Source organism: Triticum aestivum, chromosome 7B, assembly GCF_018294505.1.
Source record: "Triticum aestivum cultivar Chinese Spring chromosome 7B, IWGSC CS RefSeq v2.1, whole genome shotgun sequence".
Lineage (NCBI taxonomy): Eukaryota > Viridiplantae > Streptophyta > Magnoliopsida > Poales > Poaceae > Triticum > Triticum aestivum.
Window position 1 is genome coordinate 164,939,588 of NC_057813.1, and position 11,858 is coordinate 164,951,445.

Below are 11,858 nucleotides of genomic sequence, written 5' to 3' on the forward strand. Positions count from 1 at the left end.
GGATACAGAAGGTTGCGGTGGTGGAAATAGGTTTTCGTGGTCTATTCTGATGTTCTCGGGGTACGTGGGTATATATAGGAGTAAGAAGTAGGTCGGTGGACGCTCGAGGGGCCCACAAGGGTGGGGGCGCGCCAACCTGTAGGGGGCACGCCGGGCACCCACATGGCCGCCTCGCTTGTCACTTGACGTCCACTCCAAGTCCCATGGATCATGTTTGTTCCAAAAAGATCGCTCCCGAAGGTTTCATTCCATTTGGACTCCGTTCGATATTCCTTTTCTTCGAAACACTGAAATAGGCCAAAAAACAGCAATTTGGGCTGGGCCTCCGGTTAGTAGGTTAGTCCCAAAAATGATATAAAAGTGTAAAGTAAAGCCCATAAACATCCAAAATGGGTAATATAATAGCATGGAACAATCAAAAATTATAGATACGTTGGAGACGTATCAAGCTTCAACCCGGGTTAGATCCATTCAAATCATACCAAAACCATATAGATTGTTTTAACCATGGCATGAATACTTCATAAATTATAGATATCTTGGAGACGTATCAGTGTGTACCTCTTAAAATGGGAGAGGTTTTCACTTCCCGGCCTCTACGCCAACTAGGGATGCATGCAACCATTTTAGTTTGAGTACCAAGATAAACATGATCCTCGGAATTTTTTAAATATGTATCAAGATATTTCTTCATGAGTGGTTCCACCACACACCAAGCTTGATCCTTAATAAATGGGGGAGAACCCCTGTGCATCACCTATCAATTCTAGGTATTGAATTCGGGTTGTTAGGCTGCAGAACTGCATGCCCAACCACTGAGCCAAGGCTCTCTTTGCTTAAAAATGGGAGAGATTTTAACTTCCCGGCCTCTGCGCCAACTAGGGATGCATATAACCATTTCAGTATGAGTACCAACATAAACATGGTCCTGTGCTAACTAGGGATGCATACAACCATTTTAGTATGACTACCAAGATAAACATGGTCCTCATAATTTTTTTAAACTAGAGGATACCCCGCATGTTGTTGCGGCAATTGATTGATGAAATTTTTGGCCCATAACCTGGGAACTAAAATTAAAAATACATATGAATTATTATATTTGATTATGTATAGTTGTAAAATATTTGTTGAATATAAGTAGAATAATTGAATGGAAAACATTTTTCACATGCAAGATTCCATGTTGAGGTGGGCCTTATCCCATTCATAATTACTAGATCGGGATCGCGCCTTGGCGCGAAGGTGCCGGTCCAACATTTTGGTCAAGCATGTAATGCTAAGTTAGTAGTATTCAAGGTTTAACATATGTTATTCAATTATGGTCACTAAAACTTTGTTAGTACAAATAAATAACTTTAAGATGGGCCTTTCCATGATCAAACTTTAGTTTCTTTCGTGTTCCTATAACAAAATGCAATCAACATGAAAATAATTTTAAATTACCTGAATATTATTTCATAAAAACAAATGGTTTAAGCAGTGAAGCTTCAAAATAGGCATATTCTAATTTTGATAAAGCCAACTGAAAACCTGAACTTGAAAATAATATCGGTTTGAAAACATCCACGAATGTAACTTCACTAAAAACGAGCGTCAGTTTAGCTCAAAGCTACAAATTGTAGAATTCACAAAAAGAACTAAGCACAAAAAGATATATAATGCAGGAAATTGTTGAGCCAAAATATTTTGAGTCATGCAAATTAACTCTAAATTTTGTTTCTGTGACCTAGAACACGAATATGTCAATGACCTGGACTACAAGTTATGTGGCAAACTGGTCGGAGACCTCGTTAAGCTCCATGACTCCAGAGACCTGTAAGCCAAAATGATGGATGTAGCAGCGGTCAGAGAGAGAGGGAGACAGAGAGGGGGAGAGAGGGGGGTGAACCTGGCCGGAGTAGAGCAGCATGGATTGCATGGAAAAGAGGACAGGCGACGGTTGGCCACCGGATCCAGCGCTGCCATGACCCCTTCTCCATGTGTGCGGGGTGCCTGTACCATCAATGTGGAAAAATAGGTAATGATCAAGTTAGTAGGGAGCACCTTTAAAAAAATTAGTAGGTATCATAATTTGCGCAAGTATTACAATGAAATTTCCGGTTCAAGAGAAAGAAGAAACATTCATTTGTATGTGAAGCAAGACATCTTCAAGTTCAACATGGTCATGGGATTGTAAGGCTGCATCAAGTTCAATGTGTTCATGAAACCACCAAAGCTAATCACTTGACACAAAATTCAGTGCTAAGAGCATAAACATGAGAGAGCAAGTACTAAGAGTAGGAGCATTATAAGCTGCACTTGAGACATACACCAACTACTACATACAAAACTTGGAAGTGTATTTTCTTTTCATAGGTACACATCCTTTAGTATATCTCAAACAGAACAAATAAAACAATCTCCTAAGAGAACGTTCTACTGACATAATGGGTATAGTAAAGTCTCATTGTAACATTGATACATAATCATGTTGTTACAAAAGAGAGAGGTACAATAATCACCTGACTAATGGCCATGAATTTGTTTGTTAATCAGCCACACCTGCAATGGAGGTATAGTAGATCTATAAGACACAACTGTCTATTTACATGAATTTGGGTAAAATTATGTATTTGACCTGTCAAGAGGGAAAGAACGAATCATATGTTCTTACCATTTCAAAACTAAACTTTGCATTGTGTGACGATACTTGCCCTCAGATTCAATTCCAAGCACTTAATGCCAATTTGAAGACCAAAACTAAATGAAACCATTAAGTTTAGACTTATGTGCCTGCTTTGTGACAATGTTACTGTAGTTGTGCAAATATAAGAACCATTAAATTCCTCTTATGCATTTTCTTGGAACAAACCAAACATATATATTTAATTTAGTAGTCATAACGGGTTTGGTTTGTTTCTAAAAGCAGAGTTACCCAACAAACAGGAAGGATGAAATGAAAAATGAAATTAGCCTTTGCTTCAGCTCATTGGCAGGCTATGCCCTTATAAGACAAATGTTCATTTGTAAAACTAATCAGACTATCATTGCACACACAGTTGAATGAAGTAATGGTATCAGTTCTCCCATGGGACAACCTAGTGAACAATTGACCATAGAGGAAGGGGTAGGTAGAACATTAGAAGCATCTGGTATACCTGGAGGTGATACGAAGATGACTCGAGAGTGACATCTTTTCGATGATGAGGAGCGTGACGATGCAACCGCCAATGGTGTTGCTTCAGCCTGTCCTCCTTCTCGTAACCGCGGTTGTATCTTGCGAGGCACATTGAGTTGTCAATTCCCAATTTCACAACATTATCAGATAAAAGGAAGAGGGCACCAAGATTTGATCAACATTTTTATACAATGTATCCGAATCTACTTAAACCCTAAATACTCCCATGAATCCTAGGAAACTACACATAGATTCTAGCATGACATATTAGTTTTATTTTGAAGAGGCAAGGTATCAAACATCTAGCACCAAGAGAGATTTAGTACAATTCCTGCCCAACCAGTAGGCAAATACCAAGCTAGTGTGCAAGTGTACAAATAATAACGCATGGCAGAACTGTTAAAACATAAAACATGAGCCCCGGACCTTTTTCAGATATAGAAACATGACATATGAAGCACCATTTTACAATAGCCATGAAGGAAACCAGTAATGGTCATCATGAAATAGTCACCCAGGAGCTTGCTGCCAGCACCATCGATGGTAACCACCTAGGGTTCTATCCTTAGATCTACCTTGATTGAGGCATCACTCTTATGTGTTCTTCTGTGAAATGAGCAGAAAGATGCTCCATTGTGTTCTTCTGTGAAATGAGAAACTTGCATCAAAATTAAAAAGAAAGGATATCATAGTAGAGGTCTTGTACCAAATGACTTCCAGAAAGGGAAGCGATGTACGGAAATACAGAAAGTATGGCAAGAAAGGATATAATAGTAGAGGTCTTGTACCAAATGACTTCCAGAAACGGAAGCAATGTATGAAAATACATAAAGTATGGCAAGAGATTAGTTATGTCATCAGACAGCAAAACAGTTGGCTATGGTTTTGCTAATGCTAATACATCTTGTTAGAAATCAAAGGAGTAAGCTCTATGTGAAATAAAATGTTCCAAAACTTAGCAATGGAAACAAACACCGAATACTACAAAAAAAAGCTGGGATCTGGTGTGTCTAGGCAAGCAGTTTTTTATTCTCTCTTTTATACATAGTAATCAATCATGACACAATCCAGGTAGGAATTAGGGTAGAGCATGCTTTATTACACGGATAATTTAATTAGCAGGCTTCTAACCCATCATAGGATTCACCTATAGAGAGTCACTTTTGGGCTCAAAGAACAATGCATTAGCCTATTCCATTTACTTTTGGCGTACCCTCTCATACGAACACGACATTGCAACAAGTAAATAACTAAGGGAAAACATGCAAAACCAATCAACCCTTTGTAGCTTTCATTTGATCGGTCCACTAAAAATGAAAGCATCCATTAGAAAGGAAAAAGGTTAACGAAAGTGCTCCTAACAGAAGTATACAAAAATAAAACACGAATATCTTTTTTATCTGACATCAAATAAATTTTCTTATTGAATTTGAGTATACATCAAGTAGAGTGCCCCAGAGGGGGGGTGGCATGTTTGTCCAACAGAAAATTCATTGGTCTAGACACCGTTCACTATGCTTTTTTAGAAGATGTAGAACGCAAAAAAGAATCCGTCTGATACAAATTGCACATCGTGTCATGGGTTAAGTATGAAAATGAAGATAATATTGCATATAAAACAAATGGCAGCTTATGAAACAATGGACTCCTAAGATGAAAGAAATAGTGTAAGAAAAGGGAATTATGACATCTTTTCGTTACCAGCAGGATATGTTTCTGAGCTCCTCCATAGCCTGAACTCATAATGCTTGAAAAGATTCGTCAACACTATGGGAAAGCAAGCTTATAGATAAAGTTGCAGCTCATAGTAAGGTCTCGTCATCATTGTTCCAGAACTGTAATAGAATATAATAGTATTTCCTACAGAGACTGTAAGTGATAATAAGCTAATATCATCATGCAAATTTCATGGGCTCAAATTGCGTATTTCCTACAAAGTCTGGAAATACAGAGTTTAAGATGGTATCATAATTTCTCATTATCTTAGGATAACATGTATAGGTTCATGTAGTTGGATAAATAGATCACCCATACGATAACAACATTTAGAAGGTGGCTGACAACGGTACGGAATTGCATATACACTTCTATAAATGATATACATTTTATTAAAAAAAGGACAATTCATCACATGACTTTGATAAATGCTCCAGGACGAACGCAAGGTGAAAAGATAAGGTTCCCATCAAAAGCATGCTTATCGGGATTTACACACATATCGAAACAAATGGGAATATGAGAGTCTTACAATGAAGGTGCACATAATCGTATACAAATACTATATGTTAAGATGACAAATAATATCCCACCAAGGGTTGGCATTAGTGAGTACTTAAGAAACTGCATAATCATATTTATCAAAGATCATATGTTTCTATGCTAGTAGTGCATTCACAGCAACCTAGATAGTTTTACGAAGCAATTATTCTCCTCATGTGATACATAAGAAACTATGTATGTACCTATATGAAGCTATCCATGTGTATTAGTTTTAGCTAACATAAGGATACACCAGCAATAGCTATAGAAGTGCAGACCTGATATAGATCACAATCGAGTCCTAAGAGGCGATCTGTTCAACAAAATTTAGGAATGAGCTCAGCAAAAAGGACCAGAACTGTGGGTGTGTGTGTGCGTGCGTGCGTGTGTGAGAGAGAGAGGAACCTGAGAGAGACCGAGCACATCGAGGTTCTCCTTCCTCTTGCTCCTTCCTAATCACAACATGGCAGAAAATCAATTGTTGTTTCAGGAATGAGCTGATCAAAATGACAATGTCTCGGAAGTTAATAGTTGACAGATGGCATCATTGCAGCAACAAAACCTAAAAATGACAACCAAGAACAAATAGACGTGATATAGTGACTCTTTGGCACATGTCAGTTGGATGCAGATAGCATGTAGATGGACACAAAAATTCAAAAGAGGAAAGGAAGCAAATCGCGCAACATCATGTCAACAATCATACCTCATTCCAAGCTTAACCAGAAAAAATTCTGGTGGAATTGCTACGATTATTTGTAGGTTCAATAATTGACTGACACTGTTCTTCGACTGAGATGATCCAAGACTGTGGCTAACCGCTTAGGCCCACACTACCAAATCGGAGCAGTGGTACTACTAATGCCAAATATAGCATAGTTGAAAGACAAAAACTAAAGACATAAATATATTTATCAATGTGACGCAGACTAATTATCATATTGTTCAATGGACATAAATAAGTTAATTCTCAATTATATTTATCGAACTAATTATCATGATGCTCAATGGACCAAACAAGTTCGAACCAACCACTGTAGATTGCAGAAACCTTAATGATAATCAAACACTTTTTTTCTTTTTGCGGGGAATCAAACACTAATGAATTGTTAAACTGATTGTTTCTGTCGATGGAATCAAAAGAAGGAAGATTCTGGCAGCACTTTTTTGACATTGCCAGAGTTAACAGAATTGGATATCTTTTTATGGATGGGATGGAAGGAACCCGAATCAGGATCAGGGGCTGGTTCCGTCAGGCTTACCATCTTCAAGGCAAGTATCCCGTCATATGGCTGGTACGTGGCGACCCCGCTGATGGTGAGGTCCCTCTCCTTGGGCTCCTCCATCCATTCCCTCACTAAATCTAGGGATAGCTGCACAATCATCAGCACCAGCTATGTCAGGCTATTGATACTGATTTCTAGAACAAAAAATGAAAGGTTTTGAGAACAAAACATAACAAGAATGGAGGGAGAGGCACTTACGTGGTTCTCAGCGAGGTCGAGCTGGATGACACCAGCTGGGTTGGAGGCGGGGTGGTAGGGGTCGGCGGCGCAGCGGCGGAGGCCGGCGTAGTAGAGGGAGTCCTCGCCTAAATTTATTCTATTTTTGGCAGGGAAGAGAGAATAGGGAAATGTACAGTCCTAATACTACTTAAAAAACAGTACGGACAATGTCATAGGAAATTAGTTATGCAAAAAAGAAAATGGCCAAAACTATATAGCCTGGTCGGAGTTTCATTCTTGTTAATTGCAGACGCATGCCATGTTGTACAACACATTCTCTTAGAATTAGATTTACTTTCAAGTGTCTCGTTGTGGTCAACTATCACAAATACATACTATGTAAAAACCTAGCTAGATCCAAATCTCCAGGACATCAAGGTACCAACATAACATGACTGACCCAAAATTTGTTTGGAACCTAGCTAGACCTGAGAATCTACTCCACAAGAACAAACCAATAACCTCTACAAAAACCTAGCCAGTACTTGACTCCTTTCCTGAGACGGGAAGGGAGCGACGCCACCAAATGGTACAAGAACATAACAGGAAAAGAAGCTCACCCAACTAGATTGTGGCCGACATGGTCACTGGAAGCAAAGGTGGAGCGAGGGCAGTTGATGCGAAGACCAACTTTGGGAATGAGGGGGGCATTTTCTTCCTCCCACGTGGCTTCCATGTCCTCCTCTTCTTCCTCCCCTATGACCTCTTCTCCTTCCTCCCCCACGGCCTACTCTTTAGGGTTATATGTGTCGGTGCAAGCGGGGGTGTAGACCAGCGTCTAGGGTGGGGCATCGGTAGACTGGGGCGAGGTGGAGTCCCGTCTATTGATGGCGGCACCGGAGACGGCCATGCCCAAGAGGAATCGATGGTGGCGGCGGCGGCAGTGTTCGCACGGGGAGAGGAGGCCCCGCGAGAGCGGGCGTCGCGGAGGAGGAGGCGGCGGCCGTGAGGGACCCTGGGGACGGGCAGGGCGGCGGTCGAGCGGCTGGGAAGGGGAAAGGGAAGGACGCGCGGATGAGGAGGCGGCTAGGGTTCTACAGGAGCTGCTGGATTTTATATACCCATAGGTGAAATGACGACTATACCCTTGGTGCACCGATTTTACACATGGTGGCATGAGTTTTCTACCACTATTCACTGCTACAACGCCGGGTCTCGATCCGATGGCCCAGCTCCTCCAGTGGCTTGATCTGACAGCCTAAATCGCATCAAAAAACGATCCGACGGCTAGAAGTCCCTGAGCGTTGAGAGAGCTTCATTTTCCCCTCGGTTCTTATCTCTGGATATGATGAGGTGGCATGCTTACATGTTGAGATAAATAAGTTAGTGGGGATGACTCTCTTAGGTATATAAGATGAGTATTAAGATATTTCTTGATGACTGATTCCACTACACATCAAGTTTGATCCTCAATAAACGGGGGAAAACCCTCGTGCCACACCTGTCACTTTTAGGAATTGAACTCGGGTCGTTAGACCCCTAACAGTGATTTGTAGTACTTGATAAGATAGCTTTTAAGCTTCATGTGTACTTGAATCTGCCTTTCATCTTTTCGGAGACTAAAAATACACTTTTTTTATGTCGTCTATTGGCAACCATTTGAAAGTATTGTGTATTACTCTCCCTCCAAAATGAAGTCGGCATTGGATCTTTGGTATCACTTGATTTTCTCTTCTGGCAATAGGGCAATCTTTTTATTGGATTGATTTTTCGTATCAAACTCGTTTTCAGACAAGACGTAAGTCTCCGTGATTTTATCAACGCCATCAATAATACTCCTTCAGTCTCAGAATATGTGTCTTAACTTTGTATTAACTTTATTTTAAGACATTTATTTTGGGATGTACTACTGGTGCGTTTTCCATGTAAAAGAACGATAAGAATGTTCAAGAACATTCTTGCCAAGTATCTATCCTGACTCTGTTTGAGATGCAGATCCATAGGCGACATGTCAGTACCTAATCGCCGATCCCTTCCAGGCTAAGTCACCTCGCAATGTCCCCGAGCCGCAATACTTGAACGCCCGAAAAGGACGGCGAGCACGGCTCCAGACAGCCAAAGCAAAGGTGAGCCACCGTCCATTATTGCACCAAAAGCACCAAAGCGGCCGCTGCTGTGCTTGCAGCTGCCGAGCTGATAATTAAGCATGGGTGCCGCGCGCGCATGGCGCTGGAAGCTTCTGCCCTTCCACTCCAGGCCGCCGCCGCCGCCGACGACGCCGTCCCTCCCTGCAACCCTGTCCCCGGTGGACAAGGAGGAGGACGTGCCACGGGAGTTCCTGTGCCCGATACTGGGCGCGCCCATGTCCGACCCGGTGATCCTGCCGTCGGGGCGGACGTACGAGCGCGCCTGCATCCAGGCCTGCGCGGAGCTTTCCGTCTCTCCACCTGGCGTGGAGGGAGACTCGCCGGCATCGGGTGGGGTGGTTCCCATACCCAACGACGCGCTCGGAGCGGCCATCCGGACTTGGAGCGCGCGGTCCGGACGCGCGCCGCCTGAGGCCCCTTCCGCCGATGCGGCACGGGAGGCCGTGCTACGCGCGGTTCCAACTCCGCGGCCCCCGGGCAGGTCGTCTTCTAACCTTTCCTGCTCCTCCAGGGCGTCCGCTGCGTCGACGTCGTCGTCGTCCTCCCGGTCGTCGTCAGAGATAACGGCGGTGGAGCAGCTGGACATGGCGTGCGCGAAGGAAACAAAGTCGTTGCGGGTTGGTGAGGGGGAGGAGGAAGTGGGCCAGTTATCAGTGAAGGCTGTGGGCGGCGGAGACGAGTGGGAGGTGGAGTCAGCGATGGCGGCGCTGCGACGGGCGACGCGGGAAAGCGCGCCGAGGAGGCGGGCGCTATGCGTGCCGCAGCTGCTCGCTGCGCTCCGTCGCGTGCTGCTGTCCGCGCGTCACTCCGCCGCGGCGCGCGCCGACGCCACCGCTGCTCTGGCCAACCTCTCCCTCGAGCCTGAGAACAGGGTGCCCATCGTCCGCGCGGGCGCCGTGCCGGCGCTGGTCGAGGTTGCCAGCTTGGGTGCTGCAGCCCCGGAGGCGTGCGAGCACGCGGCAGGCGCTCTGTTCGGCCTGGCCCTGCACGAGGGCAACCGCGCCGCCATCGGCGTGCTCGGCGCCTTGCCTCCTCTTCTGGCACTCCTTACCGCCGGCGACCAGGCCCCGCGAGCGCGCCGCGATGCCGGGATGGCTCTGCTCCACCTCTCCCTCGCCGCCGTTAACCAGTCTAAGCTCGCGCGCGCCCCGGGCGCCGCCAAGAACCTGCTCTCCATCTCCTCCGATTCCAACGAGCCGTTGCCCATCCGCAGGCTGGCCCTCATGGTGATCTGCAACGTCGCCGCCTGCGCTGAGGGCCGGACAGCGCTCATGGACGCCGGCGCCGTGGCGACGTTCTCCGTCATCCTTTCCAACGACGCACACAGGTCGGAGCTTCAAGAATGCTGCGTCGCGGCATTGTACGACATGAGCAAGGGGAGCCCGCGGTTCCGTGGGCTTGCCAGAGCGGCCGGCGCCGACCGGCCGCTCATCCTCATCGCCGAGCAAGCGGACCCGGGCGTTCACAAGGACATGGCGCGGAAGGCTCTGCGAGCAATGCTGGGCCTGGGCGACATCAACGGCGGAGGTCTTCATGATTTCAGCAACAGCGAACGCAACGACGATGACAGCGGCACCATGGCGTCGTCCCTGCCGGTCCGCCGCCGGCGCGCCGCGAGCTGGGGAGCTCCTCCTGCCTCGAAGCTGTCAAGTTCACACCACTGGCGATCAGTATGTATCGATTAGCTTTAGTTCTTGAGCTGGGTGTTGCTGTGTTGTCATCATTGCAGTGGATTCATGCAGTGCTCCATTTTACCTGCTTGGTCTGTAATTTTGAATGGATGTGAAATTAAAGACAATTGTGCAGTGGAATCTGGCGCATATGTTTGTGCTCCACTTTGTTTATATATATTTTTCCCTGAAAAGGCTTTAGATCTAGATCAAACCATCGGTACAGATATCCTAATAAAATATAAAGAAAATATACCTAGATCTCTAGGGCTGATCATCTTTTTTGCGGATAGAAGAAGATTATTCATGAACCCATCTATGCGTTGGATATACCTGCTCTACCCAGACAGGCGCATAAGTGGGAACCCCAAAGACAGGGTGCCTTCACATCAATATAGGTGATGCATATGTTTGTGCTCTACTTTGTTCATATGTTTATTTACAATAAAAGACTTAGATCTAGCTCAAATCAACAAATATCCCTAAAAAATGAGGAAAATATATCGAGATCTCTAGGGCTGATCATCATCTTTGCAGATACAAGTAGATTATTCACGATCTCATCTTTGTGTTAGATACACCTGCTCTGGCCTTGGTAAGCACGAGCGGACAAGTGCATAAGTGGGAACCCCGAGGCGGGGTGCTTTAAGATCATTGGAGATGTCGTATATGTTTATGCTCTACTTTGTTCATAAGTTTTTCATAAAAAGGCCTTTGGTCTAGATCAAACAAGTAGTATAGATATCCCTAAAAAGAATAAAGAAAACATATCAAGATCTTTAGGGCTAGTCATCTTCTTTGCAGATACAAGGAAGATTATTCATGAACTCATCTCTGGGTTGGATCTACCTATTCCAGCCTTTGGTGCGCATGCGTAGACATGTGCATAGTGGGAACCCTCCGAGGTGGGGTGCGTTAAGATCAATGGAGATGGCACAATCTGAGAAGTAGTTGAATGTGCGGCATCAGAGCATGTCCAACAGCAGCAAAAAAAATTAATGTCCTAAAAATGGTTTAGGTATGGATGGAGAAGGTTTTTTGGGCACCAACAAAATTTCTGCTTCTTTAACTGCCCTAAAACCGGTGCCCTAAAATTTGTCCTTCTTCACATAGCACACACATTTGAGCATATGCAATGTTATAAAATAATATCAAACTAGATGAATGGCCCATGCGT

The 11,858-nt window shown here is 44.4% G+C and overlaps 1 protein-coding gene across 2 annotated transcripts; it reads left to right on the top strand.

The window, feature by feature from the left end:
* The first annotated feature begins 8,910 nt into the window (after window positions 1-8,910).
* Window positions 8,911-11,094, top strand: LOC123162312 (U-box domain-containing protein 41). Of its 2 annotated transcripts, XM_044580106.1 has the most exons (2): window positions 8,911-10,606; window positions 10,981-11,094. In XM_044580106.1, exons 1-2 carry the CDS (start codon window positions 9,071-9,073, stop codon window positions 11,077-11,079), a joined length of 1,635 nt encoding a protein of 544 aa, XP_044436041.1. In that variant the 5' UTR covers window positions 8,911-9,070; the 3' UTR covers window positions 11,080-11,094. The 2 variants fall into 2 exon arrangements, with proteins under 2 accessions (XP_044436041.1, XP_044436040.1); XM_044580105.1 differs by lacking the exon at window positions 10,981-11,094 and having other exon boundaries at window positions 8,915-10,837.
* The last annotated feature ends 764 nt before the right edge of the window (window positions 11,095-11,858 follow it).

Excerpts from the sequence above, each read along its gene's own strand:
- LOC123162312 (XM_044580106.1), top strand. The coding sequence starts at position 9,071 with ATGGGTGCCGCGCGCGCATGGCGCTGGAAGCTTCTGCCCTTCCACTCC. Across the intron at positions 10,607-10,980 it reads CCATGGCGTCGTCCCTGCCG|ATTATTCATGAACCCATCTA; the intron begins GTCCGCCGCCGG and ends GGATAGAAGAAG.